Raw genomic sequence first — 23,259 nt, 5'->3', positions numbered from 1 at the left:
AATTGGATCAGGGCCATTGTTCCTTTCAATAATTCAGAATTTCACTGCTACTACACCACTTCTGTCTGTCAGGGAGTTGTTGTTCACCAGTTGTGCCGCCACCTAATAGTGTCATGCCTGGTGGTTCAGGCCCAGAAATTATACCAATGCAGTCCCTGAGACATACAGAAAAGCATTTTTGTTTAGTAGGGAAAAGTAATAGTTTTCACTCCTGTTCCACATTTCATGTCCCTAGGACCCCCAGGGTCCATATTAAAGAAATGGAGGTTTATGGAACTCCCAGGGGTAAGAAGTCAATGAGAATCTCCCCAGTGGAACCTTGACTTTTTGTTCTGATCAATATAAGTAGCTAACATCAGGTTTCATGCAAATTGACTTGCTAATATTCTTTGACTGCAAGCAACATCAGTGCCTGCAGTAATCTCCCCTTTCATCTGGGGAATATTCACCAATCCGCGGTAAACAGAATAACGTGAGTAAATAGTTATGCACAATGAGAAGAAAGTAATGCATTGCATGTAGTGTATTGTATTCTACTCATTGTGCAGTAACACTTTACACACGTTATTCTGCTAACCGCAGTTTGGTGAAAACACCCCATATTTTTTGATGGGAGTACTGGTATGAAGCTGCATAGTCATAATGGATTGAGAGGGTCAATCTAACCCAAGAACAGAATTCTATCACAGGTTTCATTTGCCGAATATAATATGGTGTATTTATATATGTAATACTGACATCTTCTGTAGTGCTTTTACATCGTGTATATTGTCACTTCACTATGTGACCCTCAGAAGAGCTCACAATCTTATCCCTACCATACACAGTCTTTGTTGTATGTTTCTATTGTAGTCTATGGCAATTTTTGGAGGTATAGGCTCTAAATGTAGTGTCTCTTGTTTTCATTATGTAAGTATACCCAGATAACACAAAGTTAAATGGGATTTTAGGCTTACTTGTTTATTGAGGTCTGTATCTTCCTCTCAGGTTTCTTTTAACATCCATCTAATAAATGGTGGAGAATCAGCCTGTTGGAGGGCTGTGTAAGATAAAATGATGTCATGTTCTGTAAACTGATTTGAAATACTTTCTAGGTGAAACTGGATTGGTGACAGACATGAGTGCCTAATGTAGCCTAGAAGTGCATGTTGAAGGTAGAAAAGTGAGTTTCGTGAAGATGCCCCACCCCCTCATTCAGCACAAATAAAAAATAATAATTGTTTGGTCAGTGCTACATTTGTGCCCGTTTGTGCTGCAAAAATTAAGATTTGTGCTGTTTTTATTATGAAGATCATAGCAATTTTTATGGACGATGTCTCCCAGCTCCCCTAGAACAATTTATGGACATAAAACTGGTACGGTTGGTTGGTGCTGCATGTGTGCATTTTTTGTTCTGCAAATATCATTGTTCTAACATTTCTAGTTTTTGAGATATTTACGTTTTTATAAATGTAAAATGTTCACCCAGCCCGTGCACTATTGTAGAGGGGCTAGGTGAACTTTTGACCTTTATAAATACTTAAATACCTCAAAAACTATGAAAGATAAAATGCTTTTTGCATTACAAACAGGCAATAACCAACCAAAGCGGTTTTATGTTTGTATGTTGTTGTATGGAAGCTGGTTGACCTCATTGTTTGTAAAAAAAAAAAATAATGGCTAATATTTTGAAAACAGAAGCAGCACAAATCTTAATTTGTGCTGCACAATTGGCCCAAATATAGCACTAGCCAAAAACAATTGAATTTATGGGGGGTTCTCTGGGCAGATTTTAGTAGTACAGAACTAGTACAGAAATGCTACAAATAAAGATGATGTCTGGTAGTGTGGCTAATAGATCTTTTTGTTCTTTTTTATCTGTTGGGTGCCTATGTGAACCCCTGCATGTATCCTACAGTTACTCTAGTTTTACGGTAATTCTGTGCACTTGTTCATGTTTAGCATATATAGACCTGAATGCTTAGAGATACTTGAGCATATAGCCTGCATTGCTAAAACATACATGGAACATCTAAACAAGGAGGATAAAATTGGTCTTTAGATCATAGGCAGAAGACAATGATGGCAGGACAACATTTTCTAGGTATGTAAATGCTTTGAAGTTCCATAACAACATTACCAGCATACAGCTTCTCTACCTTAACAATGAAAGGGGTTGTTTTATTTATTTGTTTATTATTTTTTCTTCAGTTGGATCTGGTCATACTAGAATTTTGTGAGCCTCGTTTGTGAGGCTAGTGTGGTGCTTTGATTTTTTTTCTTTATTGTTGTCTGCATCTCCATTGGGGAAATGTCTCATCACTGCATGTTCCAAAGACATATCTCGTTGGAGGAAATCTCCTCACAGGAAATTAAAAAGCCACTTTGGACAGCTGTCAGTAACTAAATTTCTGCCTTAGAGAGAGCGCAAAAACAAGGGTCCTCTGTAGAGACTGATACCAAGCCCCTGTTCTGATGCCCACCATAAAATATTGCAATTTATTCACTTTCTACCCTGGGGACTAAGGTATTTATTATAAGGGCAGGCACTGAAAGGGGAAAAAATAACATCTTCCCAGCTTAAAGAAAGAACTTTACATTTTGAACTCCTTGTTGCACTATTGCAATATAATAAAACAATCATCTTTGGCTAATTTTCCACATGCCTAATAAAAGCGCCTCCCCCTATGGTCCCTCCAACTGCATCCCTCTGTGTCTAGATCAGGCATGGGCAAACTTGGCCCTCCAGCTGTTACGGAACTACAAGTCCCACAATGCATTTGCCTTTATGAGTGATGACTGTGGCTGTCAGACTCCTGCAATGCATTGTGGGACTTGTAGTTCCGTAACAGCTGAAGGGCCAAGTTTGCCCATGCCTGGTCTAGATGCTAAGATCAGTCAAGCTGAGTGTGACAATTTCTGATATAGTAAACTACTTTGCCCCATTCCTCCTTGGCGTTTACTATAAAGAGATTCTACTGTACCTCACAGCAATGGAATTTTTTAACCTAGGCAAGTTTGACACTGATTTCCTAATTCATTTCCAGCAGGGATCTCATAGTTGATCCAGTAAATCCGGACTGGGTTCATCATTAAAATTGGTGCTATTAGGTGGGTAGCATTTACCACCCTCACATTGGTCATTATATTCAAAGCCGCAGGAAATGTTTTATTAGAGCTGCATGCAACATACAAGTGAACGGGGCTGCCCATCTCCACCACTCACAGATGAATTTTTTACATGGTGCTGCTTCCCCCCCCCACATGTGACAAGAGAAGCCTGGACAGCAACGGGGAGAGTCTGTGCAGAGCCCTGTGCAGTACAGCCAATGTACACAGCCTCACAAATTTGCCTTTATTCAAAGCATTAGTACTCTTTCACATTAAATAAACTCAAAATGAGGCTGGAAAGGTTGCGAACAAGGTTAATTAAATATAAATGGGTTATGGTGAGGATTTGTAGATAAAGGATGAAGTAAATTTATTTACCCTCAAGACAAGTATAAATTTTCCCATGATAAATATAAAAAAATCAGTGGAAAATTATTTAAGTGCTAGAAAAGACTCAAGGGAACCACATTGGATTGGAGTAAAATTAGTGTTTTTTCCTTAAAAAGTCATGTTATATGAAACTAAGGATAATTTCTTCCTACGACCCTGCTCCTGCATTTTGAACATAGCAGCAGAACAAATGTGTTGAAGACAAACCCAAACAGTAGGATTTTCTTGGACAGTGACCTGCATTTGCTGTCAACTGATAAAGGGTAAGATTCTGTTCCAAGGTGGCAGGGGATCTTGCAGTGGACCCTGGAGTGGTACAGTGTGTCCATACAATACAGATTTGGTACCGCTCTGACTGGTCTGGCATAGTGTGAATTGAGCCTAAAACTTGCAATGTAGATGCCAATGCATTCATGAAAGACCAATAACTAGAAAAAACTATTACTATGATATAATGGACCTCCGCATGTTCCCACATTTTTGGGTCATTCGTATCAACGTTTCGTTTGTAAGTCGCAGAATAACTAAACAAACAAAACCTGTGTATGTAATGTGTGGTACAGCTAAAAGCAGTGATTGTGACTCAAATCTTGAAGGCCAGATTGCAATTGAATTGTTGAAATAACAGCAGGGACTCCAGCTGACCTATACTATGACTTTTTGGTTTCTTCGATTACTTCAGAAAGTTTTGATTTTTGCCAAACACTCCATAATGATGTGCCTTTTATATAATTAAAAACCTTATATATTTTTGGTCTGTTGCCTGATCTATATATAAAATATCTTTTCTACTCACCATAAGTAGAGGTCCACGTTGATTTAATCGACACATCAATGTTCTCCTCAACTACAAATTTGGTGTTCCTGGGGTCAGGGATTGCCACGCTGTCAGATTCTTTTTCTGTGTTGGACTGGCCCTCAATAATTGGAGATGGAGACACAGTTGTAACCATGGTGGACAGCAGCAGTGACACTAGAAGAGTGCACAGTGTTACCTAAGAAAGAGAAAGACAGCAGTCAAATACACCACACATTGTGTACACTAGATCAGTGATAGGCAAACTTGGCTCTCTAGCTGTTAAGGAACTACAAGTAACCATAATGAATTGCAGGAGTCTGACAGCCACAGTCATGATTCATAAAGGCAAATGCATTGTGGGACTTGTAGTTCCTTAACAGCTGGTGATCCAAGTTTGCCTATCATGGCACTAGATGAAGATGATATTTAGTAAGGCAGCACAGATATCGTAAAACCTCCTCCCCTTCCCAAACAGACCACTCTACTCCTCCTCACCACCTTGAACTCCTCCCCTCTGTCTGTACATCACTACAGTTCCTGAATCCTATCTCCCATAGGGAGGAATGAGAGGGAGGTCAAATTCCAGGCCAGCCAAGTTCTCTCCTACAATCCCTGATGAGGATCAACTAATCAGTCTGTAAGCATGTTGGTTTAGTTTGGTTCTGTAATATTAACAAGCTGACACATCATTGCATTCCAGTGGTTCTGGAGGTGTGTTTAGCTGTCAGGAGCAACAAAGCGATGATGCATTGTGGGACACCTCAGATCTCACTCCAACCTGAATAATCGCAAATACCTTCTGTTTTAACCCTTTTGCCGACCGCTCCAAGCCAATTGGCGTGAACGCGGCGGCAGCCCCAGGACCACTCCATGGCTAGGGGTAGGAATTACAGGGGATCGGGCGCACCAAGGCGTGCGCATCCCCGCTGGAATGACAGAGCTCCGCCCCGCCATCAGTCTCCCAGCGGCGATCGCCATTTGAAGACTGTTAGACGGCCAAACCGCCGTCTGTTTACTTGGTACAGTGCTTTAGTGGGGACAGCCGTGTGACACGGCTGTCCCCCTGGGGGGGACAGTTGCGATTGGCTGTCATAGGCTGATGCCTATGCCTATGGCAGCTGATCACAGTGATTGGCTGGCGGGGGGAGGGATAGCGGGCTTGAAAAAAATATAAACAAAAATGTAAAATTTATTTAAAAAATAAGCATATAAATATTTATAAAACAAAAAAAAATAAACATTGGGGGAGCGATCATTGCCCCTTAACAGAGAGCTCTGTTGGTGGGCAGAAAAGGGGGTGGGGATCACTTGCGTGCTGACATGTACGGCCCTGCAGGGAGGCCTTAAAGCTGCAGTGGCCTATTTAGTGAGAAATGGGCTGGTCTTTAGTGGAGTTTAACACTGCGGTCCTTAGAAGGCAAACTTGTTTTTCATAGAATTTTAGTAAGGAGGCTTGATGGTCTCTTTTAGACCCCTACAGACTCATAGGAGTTCTGGTTCACCATGAACTTGCTGGGCAATGTATTCCCCTGCAAAGCATATTAGAAACTCTTGTGTGGATACCACAATGCTGCAGCCCCACACCTCTTCAGTTTCGCTTTCACTGTCACCATGCCACTGTTTATATAGAATGGTAGGGGAAGCTTACTGTGAGAGCCACATCTGCCCTCCCGTAGGCAGCAACGGAAGAGGGTGAGCCACTCAACCTCACAGAGATAACACGTCTTTTATTGCCCTACTTGATACCTGTCTCTGAAATAACTGGACCAGGAAAATAGGATGATTCAGACTCCCACGCATATATTGTCTTTTCTAATGATGTTATATAGAGCTACAAGGCTCTAAATAATGTGGTCATGAGACTCACCTTACAGCTCCAGGGCAGGGTTGTCACAGACAGGAATCCTCTTCCCATGAAAGGCTTGGTCCTGTCTGAAAAAAACACAAATACAATTTTTATTGCTATCAAAAGTGTTAGAACTACTTTCAAAACAAAATGCTCTATACAGCAACTTAATGTGGGTATATCAATATTTCCGTTGTCACCTTGTGAAATGGTCTAAAAAGTATTATTTTTATATAATTAAATCAAACAAATCTTGCAGTGCAATAATATATATTTGCAGCAATTCTCAATGAAAGTAGAATGTCATTTTGAAAGAGGTTGTTAGTTTATATTTTGCTAACATTTAAAATAGATCTGAATTGAAAGTCCATTATAAAAATGTATAAAGATCCCACAGCACAACACTTCACTATGCAATAGGACACTAATATTGGTGGAGCCTTCAATGACTTTGACAGATTAAATTGCCAATGCCAGTAAAATACTGCTGTTATGGGGCTTGGGATATATAGCACAGTAGGGTATTAGTATGTACTCCTGTCCACCCTTATCTGTTATGTTTATTTTCAACATCAGTGGTTTGATTACTGGTGCTGCATTTCAGCTGCATGGTTATGGTTCATGTGAAGTTTCTCCTCACGTCTCCATATCCATCGTACTTCAAGTTTCCTTTAAAGGACACCAAAGATGAAAATAAACTAATGAAATAAACAACTGTATCTATCCTTCTCCTAAAAATGACTTTTTAAGATATCACACAAACACACACACTTTTTCACCTACAGTTTTTACCAAAGTGCTCTATCAGGATCACATTTTTTTGGCAGTAAGGTTTAGTACTTGGAAGAAATTTTAAGGGACATCTTTAAGAAGCTAAGCTGCTCAGTTCTCAAAGCTCAAGTGTGTGTTTGGTCTAAATTAGTATGTAATAATAGTTTGTGATGAGTTTGGTAAAGTAAAGGTGTTGCAACCTGCAGATCATGTTCTGGCTCTGCGTTTTTTTTCTATGTATAGAAAAACAAATACCTGTTAAGCAAGTATAAAACTAAATTTGGACTCTGATATTAGCCTACCCTACGCTGTTTATAATAGAATTAGGGAAAAGCCAGAGCAGATCTGATAGTAATATATAAAGGGAGTCTAGAAGAAACCAAGGTCCACAATCTGGTAATCTCTCAGAAAACTGCAGAACGTTATGCAAGTAATGGAGGTCACTGCAGAACATTTTGCAGGTAATGGAGGTTACAGCAGAACGTTATGCAGGTAATGGAGATTACTGTAGAATCAGGGATAGGGAACCTATGGCTCGGGAGCTGTTTTAAGATTTTCTCACCCAACAGTATCTTGGGTGTTTAGAGAGTGGCAGCTGAGAAAAAAAACTTCAAGCGATCAGGACTATTCTGGTCAAAAAAGGCTGGTGAATGAGAAAGGTGAAAGGCGAGTAGCACTTATCGTCCAAAGCAATAGAAGGGCAACAACATGAGAAATTACAGCTGAACTCAACTCATATGAATTATACAGGTCTTGTGGCTAGGTAGATGCAGTTTAGGTACTGATTATGTGTAAGTAGCCCCAAAACCTGCAGATGTGTCAGTATTTAAAGAGATGATTTGGCAACCCTGACCTTGATCACATGTAGCTTAGATTAGACTTATGTGTCAAAGGAGTAATCCTTGCTTATAACCTAACAACATTTAAGTTATCCTTGTATGCATTATGTGTGTTAGGGGTCGTTCACACCAGGGCTGTGGAGTTGGAGTCGGAGTAATTTTGGGAGTCGAAGTCGGGAAAAAAATGCACTGACTCCGACTCCTAATGAATTTAAACTGTAATTAAAATAGAAAATATGATAAAATGTTCTATTTCTCAGATAATAGTCATCATAAATAATTTATATATACAGTAATAGCTCTGCTTAGTCCACAAAAATGAAATAAACTAATCAAAATTAGTTACTTGAGCTGCTTCAATAAAGCAGTCCCTGTATTTTTAAAGTCAGATATACATATCTGATTGTGACTGTATATATGATGTGTACACAGGAATCTCTTATATATACTAAATAACATCTATGCTGTAAGAATAAAGCCTGATGTGTAGCCGTGTCACTAACAGAGATGGTCAATGAGATGGAAATAATTCTGCGTTGATGCTGGTTTATGCAAATGTACGCACTCTCTTTGCTCATGAAATCAAATAATTGGATATGTTGTTAAAATTTGGTTTGAAGACTACGAATTAAAGGGTACCTGAGACGGATGAAAAAAGTTTTATACATACCTGGGGCTTCCTCCAGCCCCCTTCAGGCTAATCAGTCCCTTGCTGTCCTTCTCCACCATCTGGATCTTCTGCTATGAGTCCCGGTAATTCAGCCAATCAGCGCAGTCCGGCCACTTGTTGCTCCTACAGCCAGGAGCATTCTGCATCTGTGTGTGCATGCGCACTACGCCAGACTGGCTCAAGTACCTAGACTCATAGCAGAAGATCCAGGTGGCGGAGGAGGACAGCGAGGAACTGATTAGCCTGAAGAGGGCTGGAGGAAGCCCCAGGTATGTATAAAACTAATTTCATCTGTCTCAGGTTTACTTTGTTACACAGTAGTACTATACTCTACATATATGCACTCCCCACAGAGCTGCAGGGAATCCACTGAGAATGTTGTGCACATTGAACACAGAGGTGTTGTCTATCACCCATAAACCTAATTCAGATTGTGCATGAAGAATGTGTAATAGAGGAAGAATAGCCTCATTCTCCTGCAGAGTACTTGCACATCACTCTTACATGTACCCACAGTCACATTGCCTAGGGCCTGATCAATGTTCAGATTGTGCATGAAGAATGTGTAATAGAGGAAGAATCTCCTTATTCCCCTGCAGAGTACCTGCACATCATTCTTACATGTACCCACAGTTACATTACCTAGGGCCTGATGGATGCTCTTTGTTCCGGTCTGTACCTTTTTTAAGTACTCTTACCTAGGACGAGTTTTAGTCTATGACTAATGGGAATAAATATGGCAGTCTATGTATCCTTCTCACTTCAGTTGTCTTTTAAAATTCCTAAGCGTTGGCAGTTAAGAGACGAATTTCATGTTACATACTTTCAATCAACAAGATTGTGATATGCAAATTAGAGGAGTCAGAGTCGGTGGAATCCTAAACTGAGGATGGAGTCGGTGGATTTTTGGACCGACGCCACAGCCCTAGTTCACACTACAAGAGCTTTTCTAAGCACTTTGTGATTTTAAAAGCTCTTGTTAATGTTATCCTATGTGTATGTTCACACTGGAGCGATGTGATTTTGTAAAAATCCCCCATAGCATTGCATTAGCAAGAGCTTTTTAAATTACTAACATTTAAAAAGCTCTTGTAGTGTGAATCTACCCTGAAGGCCCATTCACACTTGTGAGTCGCAATATTGCGCAGGTGATTTTACCATGATTAGCACGGTACAATCAAAGTACACGCTTGCGATTCAGAGCGATCCCATTGCGATTGCTCCATAATCGCGGTAAAATGCTGCAGGTAACACGTTTTGCGATTGCCATTTATCACGAAACACCCGCGATCGGCGGCAATCATGGCAGTGAAATCACTGCCATAGGGTTACAGCTTCGCTAGCTCTTTCGGCGATTAGCGGGTGATTCCCTAGTGTGAATGGGCCCTAAGAGCCAAATATGATGGCTCATGGTTTTGTCAGCTGGCACCATGAAATTCAGATTAGAGATAAGAACTACTAAACATTAATGGAAAACTCAGGCTAATGTGCCACCCACAATGTTTGGTAGAAGTGAGGTCCAGGGGTCCATTTATAAAAGGGCGAATGTTTGGCAGAAGAATGCTGTGGCTTTGGATGAATGTGTCAAAGAGGCAATGTGCTGGCATGTGAGCTGCAGCCTTTAGTGCTTGGCTTACGTGTGTGTGTGTGTGTGTGTGTGTGTGTGTGTGTGTGTGTGTGTGTGTGTGTGTGTGTGTGTGTGTGTGTGTGTGTGTCCAGAGGTATGCATGCATGTATGGGTCACAACCAGCTGTAGGGAGAGCTGCCGAAATATTTTTGAAATATGATTATGCATTTATATACCACTATTTTCTGCTATGCTTAACAAAGAAAATTTAACCTATTACATCACTTATTATTCTGCAGGAATCCTAAAGGGGCCTCATACTGTTTTTTTAAATGAGTTTATGCCGTCTGGATTTTAAAAGAAAAGATTCTCACTGAGAGTGCAAGCACGTAATTATAAATTCACCAACATTTCAACAGCCCTTGGTAGAGTTATATACAACCTAGATTACTGTCTCAAACCTTTAGTACCTAATAGTGGGCATATTTTAAATCCATATAGATTTTGGTTAAACTATGGGTTTGTATGATGTGCTGTGGACAGACCGGTATTTTTTTAATTATTATTATTATTTAAATAGAGAATTAGAAAAAGTAAAGTCAGGTGTAGTTAGTGTCATGAAGAAAAATTTGGGGTCAGAGAGTTTATTCCGGTCAGTGTTGTATCACATTAATGGCATGATGTTGGTATGCGAGGGATGACGTTGGTATGTGTGTGTGTGTGGGAGCAGTGAGTGCCTTTGGGGAGAATGTAGCAGAGCAGACACCAAAGCTATAGAAAGACAATGACAGTTTCCTGAACCATTCACATAAAAAAACAGCTAAAAGGATTCTCCACTAAATCATTTTGGAGAAATTAACACTGGATAGTTTGGAAAGTGGCAGCTGTTTCAGACAATTAATTATTTGAGTATTTCAATATACAAGGAATCTCAGACCAGACAACCTCCAGCTCATCCTTAACACCAATCAGCAACCACTACCTATCTTCCTTATTGTTGCAATAATCAAATTCCTAATGATTATCAACATTTTATATCCCATAAAAGAATCTATGCCATTTAACAGTACGCAGCAGTCAAAAATAAATATTTTTTGTATATAAGCCGAATTGTTAAAAGGTAATGACATTTAAAGTGATTTACTGTAATCATGACAAAAATCTGGAAGATATTGGGCCCGATCCCTTTCACTTTTTTCCTAAGTTTTCTCCTAGGAGATAATTTGTCATAATGTCCAGCACTGTGTAATATGTTGGCGCTTTATAAATACAATAAATAAATAAATAATCTTCTGTTTAAAATAACTTTTCAGCACTCTGCAATTGAAAAAGTAACAAAAATAAGAGAAAAAATCCTGTCAAAATAATTTTCTTTCTTGAAAGGTGTTTTATTAATGTTATGAGAAAATCTCTACTAGGAGAACAATTTATTTACATACTCCAGACAAGTGCAACACGTTTCGCGGGCATATCCCTATATCTAAATTGTCTAGCGTATGTAAATAAATAGTTTTTGTTGAAAAAAATCAACAGCATCTTGTGTCTACATTGGGAAGGTAAGTCCACCGCTAATCCCCCTACTTTTAAAGCTTTTACCTTTTTTTGTACACTACTGGTGCCTCTGTACAACTGTATAATTACTGTATCCACCTCTGGTGGAGGGGATTTGGCCCCTTTCTTTCGAACTACAAAGAGCGACTTCTTAATCCTGAATGAGGACAGGTCTAATACTCCCCACCTGCCTATACAGTGGTTACCTGGACGGTAACCCAGACTTGTGAGTATAACCTCATACTTACTATCTCATTCCCATTTTTCCAGTACACACTACACTATATTGGTCTCTTGGTGTCTCCCTCTTATCCACCATGTACAAACCCTGCACAATTTTTTGGGTTAGCATGTGTGTCGGCATAGAGCGGCACACCTTCACACCTTAGCTCCCAAGTGCAGCAGACACTGCTATGGGGTACACCCTATTTGTGCTATATGTACTGTGCCACTCTGGCGTAATGTGAACTAGACTGACTCTTTAGCTGGTCTATACTTATTATGCGGAAAAAGTAGTAACTTCATAGAATGCATTTCCTTAGGCTGAGATGTGCCCATTTGTGGTTTATAAAGTAGTCTACCAAGTAAGTCCACCAGGATTTATAAAGCCATAACAGTATTACTTATGTTTCTGCAAAAGTGATCTCATTATTTTTATGTACTCTCAAACTAGGCTTTGACATACAATCCACATCTAACCACAGCTAACATTTTGTTCACAGTACCATCTAGGCCTAACTTCCCAGAAATGTTTTATTTCAAGTCTCTAGCTGGTGAATCTTCCTACATACAATGCCCTGCATGTTATCTACGTATCCACTAGATGGCAGTAATGTTTCATACATATTCTCTTACGCAAACTACTTTGTGTCATTTGAAGTCTGTCATTTTTTGGATATTAATAACCAACACTCTCTTTTCTGCCAGAGGTCATCATACAACTCAGATTCATTCTCTGCATGGTTCCCATACAAATGCATATCCAAATTAGGTCACAAGATAGGAAACCGGATTCATGCAGAAATTGGAAGGTACTTAAGTATGGTGATGCTGTGTTTTCATTAGTTAGGGAAACAAAATGTTAACAGGCATTATATAGGTGTATTTTCACCTTATCAATTTGGATTGGTCATTGTCCTTCTCAGTCTGCTCTAATGGTGGCCCCAGGCATATAGTTTTCAGTGCCATCTTTTTAAACTACAGTAGAATATCTTATTATAAACTCCAAGAAATCTGGCAAAGTAGTTTACTATAAGACATTTCCTATATCAGGGTTGGTCATACATTGTATATTCATACAAGCACATGGCAGGGACCTGGGGACTGAGTTTACTATAAGCAGAGGTTTACTATTTCATGGAATTTATAAATATCATTTTAATGCTTACTTTAATGTTTTTAAATGATCTGTTTGATTTGATTGGATCTAAATTTTCTAAAAGTGTAATAAAAAACAAACATATCAAGTTGTCTGATGTTTCCATCCATGCATTGCAATTCAACATGACATGGCAACTCATGGTTGCATGCATTTTATTGTGCAACGCAGTGTGATTCCATTCATTACAATGAATGGGAATCACATACGCATCACATATCAGCTACTTCTTGCTTTTGTTTTCTGCTGCCCTGCGCCATTCTGCTCTTGCTGCCAAATAAATATTTATCATGATGGGTTTAGGGTAATTAATTTCTTGTCTGTTTTTCTTCTGCTGTATAACAGGAAATTAGACAAGTAGCTGGAGTAAGCATGTGGTCTTCCATGCCAAGATTCTGCATGTGCCAGCCACTGCTATATCTTTGTTTTCAGAGCAACAGTATAGTAGAATTTATATTATTGATGAGATTAGGGTGATTACTGTTACTCGGAGATGCCTAATGGTATCAGGCACCTTGTGAAATATCTATGTATGCTGAATTGGCCACTAATTAATTCTCTGCTTCAAATATTTGAGGAACGGTTGGCTTGCAGTTAATGCTACCGGTAGTCATAATCATGTTGTAACAACATAAAACACTTATGACTGCAACATAAACCTATTACCGGTACTGTTTTTGCAATTAGAGTAGTACAAATATATTTCGTACCATATTTGTTTTTATAAGGTTACATGCTTCGTATAACCCATCTGTTTACAATCATGGGAGATGTGCCAGGGCTAAGGTGCCTGCTGGGACCTGTAAAATCACTGCATGCTAGTCTTATATTACAAAAACGTTTTAGGTACACAGGATCAGAGAACAACACTATAGAATGCATTGTTCCTTATGTAATGTGGTTTTGAACCTTTGTGGTGTATGGAGCAGACAATTACTTTGCCCTGTGAACACAAGATTATAATGGCCCTTGTGCTTACGTCAGCAGTCCAAGAGACAGGTTTGGCCATGTAAGGGTTTAATTATTCTGACTGTACACTGTTGGGATCTGTAATCCATAGTAACCACTTGCAGTGATTCATGTTACACTGTTACAAACTTTTTTTTTTCTGGAAAATAAAGGGGTCTTTTTATGAAGAAGAATCATGACTCGGCTTCAAAACTTTGTTGTCACTGATTGTTAAAGTATAGCTGAAGGGGAAAAAGTGTCCCAAATAGGTAGTTATCTAGGAACAGGAATGCCGCTGGATCCTCCAGTGGCTTCTTCCGTCCCCCTCCTCCTTGGGGTTCCAGCGCTGGGACCCCAAAATACAGTGACAATGGCTTGTTAACAGAGGTTGCCCGCACTGCCCAGGCGCAGATGGCTCAATTCTTTTTCCACCAAGCCTGAGTGGTGGCTACTTGCCACTGTGCAGGTGTGAGCTGTCCTGGGCCTGCATAGTGTGGCTATACGGTAGTACCAACGCAAACATCTGAAGGTTCCAACCCTGGATCATTGATCGAGACAAAGCCAGGGGAAGACCTCTGGAGAATCTAGAGGCTTCCTTCTACTTTACTACAAGGGCACTTGATCACACGCTGCACTTATAGCTCTGTAAATTGAGGCATTTGTACTTCCCCCTGATGCTGGAAGGACTTTGGTCACAGAGTCTGAATTATGAATAGAAACTTAAAGAGGATTGTAAACTTGTGTTTGTAGTTATTTTACAAGCTTTGCTGCATTTCTCAAAATGTAATATGTCCTCCCTGTATTGCAAGTTTTTTTTATTTATTTGATATGGAGGTTTTTGCGAATGAAAAGACATGGCAAAGTCATCTCAAATGGACACCAAACATAATTCAAATGCAACTCGCAAACAGGCCATTAGGCACTAATTTTTTTCCAGGCTTCAGCTGTGAGATGCATCATTTCACACTTTTCTGCTTCCGATGCAGACATTCAATTGTCCATAAAGTGGAAATCTGCAACCAGCATGCAACCCATAGATGGGATTCAGAACAGTTGAAATCGCATTCTCATTCTCAGATGAGTTGACCTTTCTTGCCTGAGAATAAAACGTGTGTAAGGGCACTCAAAATCTGGAATGGTGTATGTTTAAACAGCAGCGGCAAATGATTGCACTTTACCCCTTCTTACCACGCTCGCTATAAGCCGCTCCATCGTGCACATCACCATCTCTCCTTCTTACCTCTGCACTATACCTATATAAAGCTTAGGCCTCGTTCACATCAGGGCCGTTTCTGTGCGCTTTCCACAGCGCACTGCCCTGTGCGTTCAGCAAGGTATTGATTTTTCCATGTAACTAAATGTAGCTGGTTCACATCTATGCGCTGCGCTGAGCAGCGTTACAGAAACGTAGTGTTGCAGGCATTTCTGTGCGTTGAGCTGTAAAGCGCACAGCAATGCAAGTGAATGGGTCCGCTTTTTTAGCGCATAGAAGCGCGTACAAGCGCATAGAAGCGCATGCGTTTTTTACCCCTAATTGGAGAAAAAAATACATTTACATACAAAAACAAAAGTTTTATTGACAACTGCTGCTGCTACAGTAAACAAAACGTGCTTTAAAGAAGCGCAGCGCAACGCACAGAAACGCGGACTAAAGCACGCACAAGCGCATGCGTTTTTTACCATGCGCTTTAACACGTTTTTCAGCGCAGCAGATGTGAACGAGGAACATGTCTGTATAACACTTGTGTCCGGGAACTGGTGCTGTAGCAGTCATGTCCCATTACAGGCAACAGTTGTTATTTATTTAGTATTTTTATAGTGCTGACATCTTCCGGAGCACTTCACAGAGTGCATATACCGTAGTCATGTCACTAACTGTCTTTCAGAGGGGCCCTCAATCTAATCCTTACCATAGTAGGGCCAAACTTTAAGGTGAAGCCACTCAACTTATCTTTATATTTTTGGGATGTGCAAGGAAACTGGCGTGCAAGGAGAAAACATGCAGACAAGGGAGGGTATTCAAACTCAATGTGTGTACCCACCTTAGGGCTGGTTCACACATGAGTAAAAAAAAAGTACAATTTTCTGGATGGTAGAGAGCTAGATAAACGGATATGAAAACAAATCTCATGTTATTGCAGGGAACCTTCCAGAAATGTCTCTTTTAAAAGAATCCATTTAATCCATTCTGGCAGATGGAACGGAAAGTCCGGACCTGCAACATTTTTCCATACCTGAAACAAAGCTGACTGGATACCAGACACCAGCAGACAGAGTGCATGTCAATGGAAATGGACCGTAGCCGTTTCCACTATCCCGTTTAGATGCTGTCGAATGCTTTTCTGCTAGCGAACAGAGAAGCATTAGGCAACATTCGCCGGTGCTTCCCCATCGTTTGATCGTTTGACTCCTGCAGAGGGACACGGAAGTGCTGAGTGTTGCTGATCCTGGATGCTACATGTAGCGTCTAAAATGAGATGACAAGATCGAGCGCAGCATTTGAACAATGGGAAACTACACTAAAAATCACTATAAATACATTTGAATGAACAGTGCTTGAGCGACAAACGGCATGACCAATCCAAAGAAGGAATCCCGTGTGAACCAGTCCTAAATCTGAAGTGGGAACCTCTGAGCATTTTAACATACAGCTTATGAAATTTCACAACTGATGGTCAACTGATCAACTGCAGGTTTCTTTATCAAGGTTAACAAAAATTTACCAGCAGGGTCACCGCCTTTCTTTTAAGGAGCTGTACTGAATGAACCCCTATGTCTACATACAAGGAGAAACCATTTCCGTTACTGTTACACTTTGTTCATAGGCTCACTTCATCCTCTATTGCATTTGTCTCCATATATTAACATGCAGTTTACAGACCACAAAATGCTCATAGTTACATCAACAACAGTAAGCTAATTTTTTTCAGATATTTTGCTTGGTTTCTTCCTACACAAATGACTGCATGTTGTTTTAGCATCAGCACTACCTATCACATATCAGCGTTTGTTGACATTTGTATTCTAACATCTGCTCAACCTATAAATCTATAGTAGCCATCAATCCAACCACATAGTATGTCACAGTCCTGTCTGCATGTTTCCCACAGACACTTCTTTTATAACACAACTGTGTTGTCATTCCTTCTGTACAACATTTCTATATATATCCATAGCAGAAAACGGCACAAAATAATAATAAAACCTGTAGATACAGACCCTCTCCTGTTCTACAGAACGTGTCACCTGAAACAACAGCTTAAAGTCTGTCAGGGTGACCAAAACTGGATCCTCAACTGGAGACTACGGCAAACCACTCACTAGCAATTATTTTGTACTATGTCTGTTGGGCTTTGTAATTTAATTTCTGGTATTATCATAACTCGACATACAAAATATACCATATCAAAACATTTACACAAAGAGCAGACTTGTGGCCATGCCTCCAGTTATGCAGTTCATAAAGATTTCATAAGCAAAAATCTTCATGCATTTATACGTTTGCAGTGGACACCACACCATTAACAACAATAGATGACTAGAACATTACACTATATTTGAATAAAAACAGTAGTAATCATTTTGATAGTTAAGTCTTAGACATTTGTACTTAATAGTTCAGTTATTAAAACATAATTTTGCACAAAAGCTGAAAGAGGGTCAGTTTCCCCAAATCCTGAGACATGCGGATTGTGCAAAACCTGAGACTCTTGGATTGAACAGACAGCAGCACATACTTGTCCCCTGTACTTCACTGCTCCCAAAACTGCCCTCTGCCATATCAAAGCACTTGCAGGCTTTACCTGTCACAAATGGCCATCCCCAATGTGATACCTCTGCTTAGTGAACACAATCTTCCATAAGAATCACATCATCATCAGTACTGCTTATTTAATATTTAAGAAAATTCATAACAAGTGCATGTTTTGCCAGCTTCATACTCACTAGTTTGATTCTGTCATTCTGTTAAGCTGCCTTGTAATCCTTGTATCAGTTAATAATATCTGTAGTGGGATTTGTGTGAAAGAGAACAGGTTGACAATTGCTGAGTGCCACATGTCCACCTGCAGCTCTCTGCATTGCCGATTTCGCATAACTTGCAGGAGGGAAGACAGATGAGGACGTGCTTTCAGAGAAGGAGAAAGTTAGGAAAAGAAGCAGCAGTACAATTTTGGAATAGTTTTGCAGCTTTGCTTCCCTTGTTTGTAAGGGCAACTAGGCATAAATGACATTATACATCATTCAGTCACAGATACCATAGCCACACAGAGCTAAATGCCTGAAAGAAAGCCACAACCTTCCATGGACTGAGAAGTTTGCAGGTTTTGGAATCTTTTCTGCAGTTATAGTGAAAGGTAGAGGTCCCTAGAGGTAATGTCTCCCAGAAAAAGAAAGGCAAGAAGAAAAACAGAGAGAAATTAAAATCCAGCTCTCCATGTTTCATACCCAAGTGCTGTCATCAGGAGGTTTGTACTGAGTGCTTACAGCACCTCCTGCAATACATGAAAGGGGAGGTGTCTCCATTGTATGAGAGGGGGTTGGAAAAGGGATCGTCTGTAAAAGAATTTAACCTTTTGACTGCCAATCATGATGATGTGCTCGAGGCACTTTTGTCAAGCAAACAACAAGCACATAAGTATAAATATTTACAGTGTAATGTGATGTGCAAACGCACCCTTCTATTGGACTTTACTTTCATTATCAGCATTTGTGCTTGCTGCTACTTCCTAACTGCAGAAGGTGAGGAGGATCGTTCAAATCTAATCATTTCATGAGACTGGACAGCCCACCTGCACCTCCTGTAAAGTGAAGAAATGAATGTGGAATTCAGTTCCAGAGACATGGGTACCAGGCAGGTTCCATATAAACACACTGAAGAGAAGGAGGCATGTTTACTTAATAGATAACGTCTTTCAGTTAGTGTATTGGAGAGTGACAGATAGGAATTGATCAGTAGGGCAGTATGTACTTTTCTATGAAAATGAAGTGTACTCATGTTCTCATTCACAAGTGCTGATGAATATATGGCATTACCTGTTACTGATGAAATCTGTTACCCGTATTCTGAATACAAAGCATGCTTAACAAGTGTGCTTTGGCCCACTGAAACCTGATAATGGCACTAGAGCAGGGGTGTTGAACTCAAATACAAAGTGGGCCGAAATTGAGCTCTGGTACCAAGTCGCGGGCCAACCTTAATGTCTAGTAGCCACCACTCTCCCTTTTCCTGGTGTCTAATACCTCCCCTCCATCCCCTATACAGTTTCCTGATGTTTAGTGGTCCTCCCTCTCTCATCTATACAATTCCCTGATGTTTAGTGGTCCTCCCTCCCCTATACAGTTCCCTGGTGACTAGTGGCCCCCTTCCCTCTCCTACACAGCACCCTGGTATCTAGTGCTTTCCCCCTCACCATATGGCTTCCCTGGTGATCTAGGTTTTACCCTCCAATATAGCTTTTCTGGTGGTCTAGAGTTGGCCAAACATAATGCAAAGTTAGGAAACCACCTGAGGGCCAAATCTGATGGCTCCGAGGGCCAGATTTGGACCACGGGCCGGAGTTTGACATGTTTGCACTAGAGTGATTGGCATAGATTAAAAATCCATTCTTATTGCAGTTTTAAGCCACATCTACACGAGTAGATGCGGCCGCGATGCTCCTTATCAATCGAGCCGCTGATGCGGCTCGATTGATAAGATCCGACAGGACGGATCTCCGCACCGCCGATTCCCTGCTCGATCCCCGCGAGGGGACAATGGCAGGGAATCGTGCGGGAGATAAGCGGCGCCAGCGGGGACGAGCGGACACAAGCGGGGAATCAAATGCGGGGCACGCGCGGCGAGCGGGGACGCGGCGGGCACGCGGAACAGGCGATCCGGCGGCTAATCGAGCCGCCGGATCGCTACAATGTCCCATGGTGTAGATGGGGCTTTAGAGCAGTTGCAGAGAGGAGCAACAAAATTGATACGTGGGATGGAAGGTCTCACTTATCAAGAAAGGTTAGATAAACTGGGTTTATTTAGTCTAGAGAAAAGACGCCTTAGAGGGGATCTAATTAACATGTATAAATACATCAGAGGGCAATATAATAGCTTGGCGGATGAGCTTTTTGTCCCTAGGCCTTCTCAAAGGACTAGAGGACATGATCTGCGCATGGAGGAAAAATGTTTTAGCCATTTATTTAGGAAAGGGTTCTTTACAGTAAGAGTGATTAAGATGTGGAATGCATTGCCACAGGAAGTCGTTATGGCAAACTCTATACCTGCATTTAAAGGGGGCTTAGATGCTTTCCTTGTATTGAAAGACATCGATGGCTACAATTACTAGGTAATGCCTAATGAGGTTGATCCAGGGATTTTATCTGATTGCCATCTGGAGTCGGGAAGGAATTTTTCCCTTTAGGGGCTAATTGGAGCATGCCCTGTAAGGGTTTTTTCGCCTTCCTCTGGATCAACAGGGATATGTGAGGGAGCAGGCTGGTGTTGTACTTTATACTGGTTGAACTCGATGGACGTATGTCTTTTTTCAACCAAAATAACTATGTAACTATGTAAAAGCAAACTTTAACTGAAAATATACTTGTGAGATGATTTTATATGTAGTAGAAATGGTAAATACTGTAACTAACAGGAGCTGTACATATCAGACTGGACTAAGTGCTGCCAGTAAAGTGTTTAAATAAACCTGTCTTGTCAAAAGAATTTGTGCATGCAATTGGTCATATGTGCACCTCCTGTGCATGTGCTCTCCAGGGACATGCAAACCAGAATCCCAACTGGAACCAGAAAAAAGAATAGGAAATACAGACTCGGTGAAATGAATACATTTATTTGTATTTGAATACCACTAATATAGAGATGATACACAATACTTCCTCTCAGCTTCAGACATTTATCATGAGTTCCCCTGAATATCTTTATTTCATTTTTGTAGCGTCTCACTTTATAAAATAAAACGAGTGAGATCTGATTATTTTTAAAATTAACACTCATAGATCCTCACCTTCTTCAATGTAAGGGAATTTGAGGTGAGTGATATAGCGGCTGCTATATTTATTTCCTTTGAAACAATGCAAGTTGCCTGTCGCTCCCCCTGATCCTGTGTCTCTTATACTTTCATCCATAGACCCTTAAAGGGAACCTGAAGTGAAAATAAACTTATGATATAATGATTTGTATGTGTAGTACAGCTAAAAAATAAAACATTAGGAGCAAAGACTTGAGTCTAATATTGTTTCCAGTACAGGAAGAGTTAAGAAACTCCAGTTGTTATCTATGCAAAAGAGCCACTGAGCTCCAGGACTTTCAAAGTTGCAGAGAGCTCTGTCTTCTGAAGCTTATTATCTCACGTGTCTGTCACTGTATCTCTTTTTTCTGCAAAGCACAGTTCAAAAGTTCACTAGCCTGCTCTGTAAAATCATTTAGAATGCTAAGTAGTGTGTACACTGCAAATATTAGAGAATGATGCAATGTTATAAAAAAAAAAACCTATATGACGGAAAACAAAAATATGAGATTCTTTTCTTTGCTGCTAATGTTCTAGTAATTATCCGTACTTCACAACCAATTCATTATATCATAATTGTTTTCCCGCTGCAGTGTGGCTGCAGTGTCTCTTTAAAAAGCATGCGGATCAGTTGCTCTGACTGAAGTCTGGCTGGATTAGCCACATGCTTGTTTTAGGGTTTTAACTCAAACACTATTGATCCCAGAGGATAAAGAGGACTGCCAGGCAACTGGCATTGTCTAACCACTTCAGGTTCCAGGGTTTTTACCACTTAAGAATCCTGACAAGGTTGGCATATCAGCTTTGTCACTATTGATTCAGCAATAACTTTTTATTACCTATGCCATCAAAGTGATACATCTATTTTTCTTTTCTTTTCAGGACAAACTAGGCTTTCTTTAGGTAATATTTTTTTCAAAGTATTTTTCAATTTCACAGGCACTTTATCTAGGAAAATTGGGCATAAACGCAAAATTACGCACATTTTCATGTTTCCCCCTTCCTAATTTGTACAATTGCTACAGTTGCAAAACCCCTCAAAAAACATTACTTAGCTCGTCCCTGTTAAAATGATACCATACATGCCATACCTCTTTACTAGTTGGACATGTAGTGGTTGCATGTGTTCGCTATGGCGCACAGCTTGGGGACCCTAGTGCTGTATAGATGCATTGCTGGGCAGCAACATTTTGATGCTATTATTGGGTCCCCATGCTGTCCCCCTAGTGATTGCATCCGATCGATCGATATGGGCGGCAGCCATTACAGGTGTTGATGAATCAAGTATAGGTGACACAAGGAGTTTATTAGTCTGGTAGGGGTTAAAACTGGTAGCAGCAATCATTCACTATTGGTAGAGTGCACAAGCATGTGATTGAGCGTGCACGAGCGACGGGGGCGTGAACGCACACATGCGATCGCGGCGGCTTTTAGCACTGTGAGTCTCACGTCCAGGAACTTTCAGAGTTGCTAATTTGGACATGAGACTCATGTCCAAGAACCATAAGTGATTAAAATGAAATAAATATGGCATCCTCCATATCACTCTCACCTCAGGATCACTTTAAAGTACCACTATCACAAAAATAGTAAAGTTTAAAATACATGTTAACACATACAAATAAGAACTATGGGCCTGATTCATCAAGTTGCGCAGCTTAATGTGCAGTGGAGCACGCTATGCACGCCTTGCATAGCAGCACTCGCTGCTATGTAGGAACATGCCTTCCCTTAGTTATGCACACTGCTTCCCTAGCAACACGTGTAACTTTCAATGCAGACTGTCCTGTGAAGTATCGCTACCACGGTAGCCAGTATTGCTACCGCGATATGGCCATAGATTTCAACTCACCGCTGAATCTCCGCTGTCTCCCACCGCAGCTCACTCGCTCTGCCTGTCTATATGACGGCAAAGCCCTGTGAGCGGTTTCCTGGCCCTGTCTATCAATGTAAGCAACTCCCATTGGCTTGCATTGAAAGACAGGGTCAGGAGCAAATGAAAGCGGTTCCTGACCGGCTTACAGGAACCCTGCCGTCATAGAGTGGGTGGCCCAGGTTCTCGACGTGCGGCTGTGACGGCGGTTGCGGCGATTCGTCGGGATTCCACCGTTTCTTTACCAGCGGTCTCTGGTCCTTAATGGGGCAGAGACCGCTGGTACTTAAAGGGATACTGTAGGGGGGTCGGGGGAAAATTAGTTGAACTTACTTCTAATGGTCCCCCGCAGACATCCTGTGCCCACGCAGCCACTCCCCAATGCTCCGGCCCCACCTCCGGTTCACTTCTGGAATTTCAGACTTTAAAATCTGAAAACCACTGCGCCTGCGTTGCCGTGTCGTCACTCCCGCTGATGGCACCAGGAGCGTACTGCGCAGGCCCAGTATGGTCTGTGCATGCACCGTGCGCTC

General features: G+C 40.9%; 1 protein-coding gene across 1 annotated transcript in view; it reads right to left on the bottom strand.

The window, feature by feature from the left end:
- Positions 1-23,259, bottom strand: part of ARTN (artemin) — a 72,396-nt gene that overhangs the window by 5,238 nt on the left and 43,899 nt on the right. The window contains exons 3-4 of the mRNA XM_068242517.1: positions 6,147-6,211; positions 4,277-4,475 (exon numbers count right to left, since the gene is read on the bottom strand). Of these exons, the coding sequence (XP_068098618.1) occupies positions 4,277-4,475; positions 6,147-6,211 (264 nt within the window). The remainder of the gene's footprint in view (positions 1-4,276; positions 4,476-6,146; positions 6,212-23,259) is intronic.

Source organism: Hyperolius riggenbachi, chromosome 6 (assembly GCF_040937935.1).
Source record: "Hyperolius riggenbachi isolate aHypRig1 chromosome 6, aHypRig1.pri, whole genome shotgun sequence".
NCBI lineage: Eukaryota > Metazoa > Chordata > Amphibia > Anura > Hyperoliidae > Hyperolius > Hyperolius riggenbachi.
Note: the sequence above shows the minus strand (reverse complement) of the source record. Positions and strands in the feature narration are given on the sequence as shown.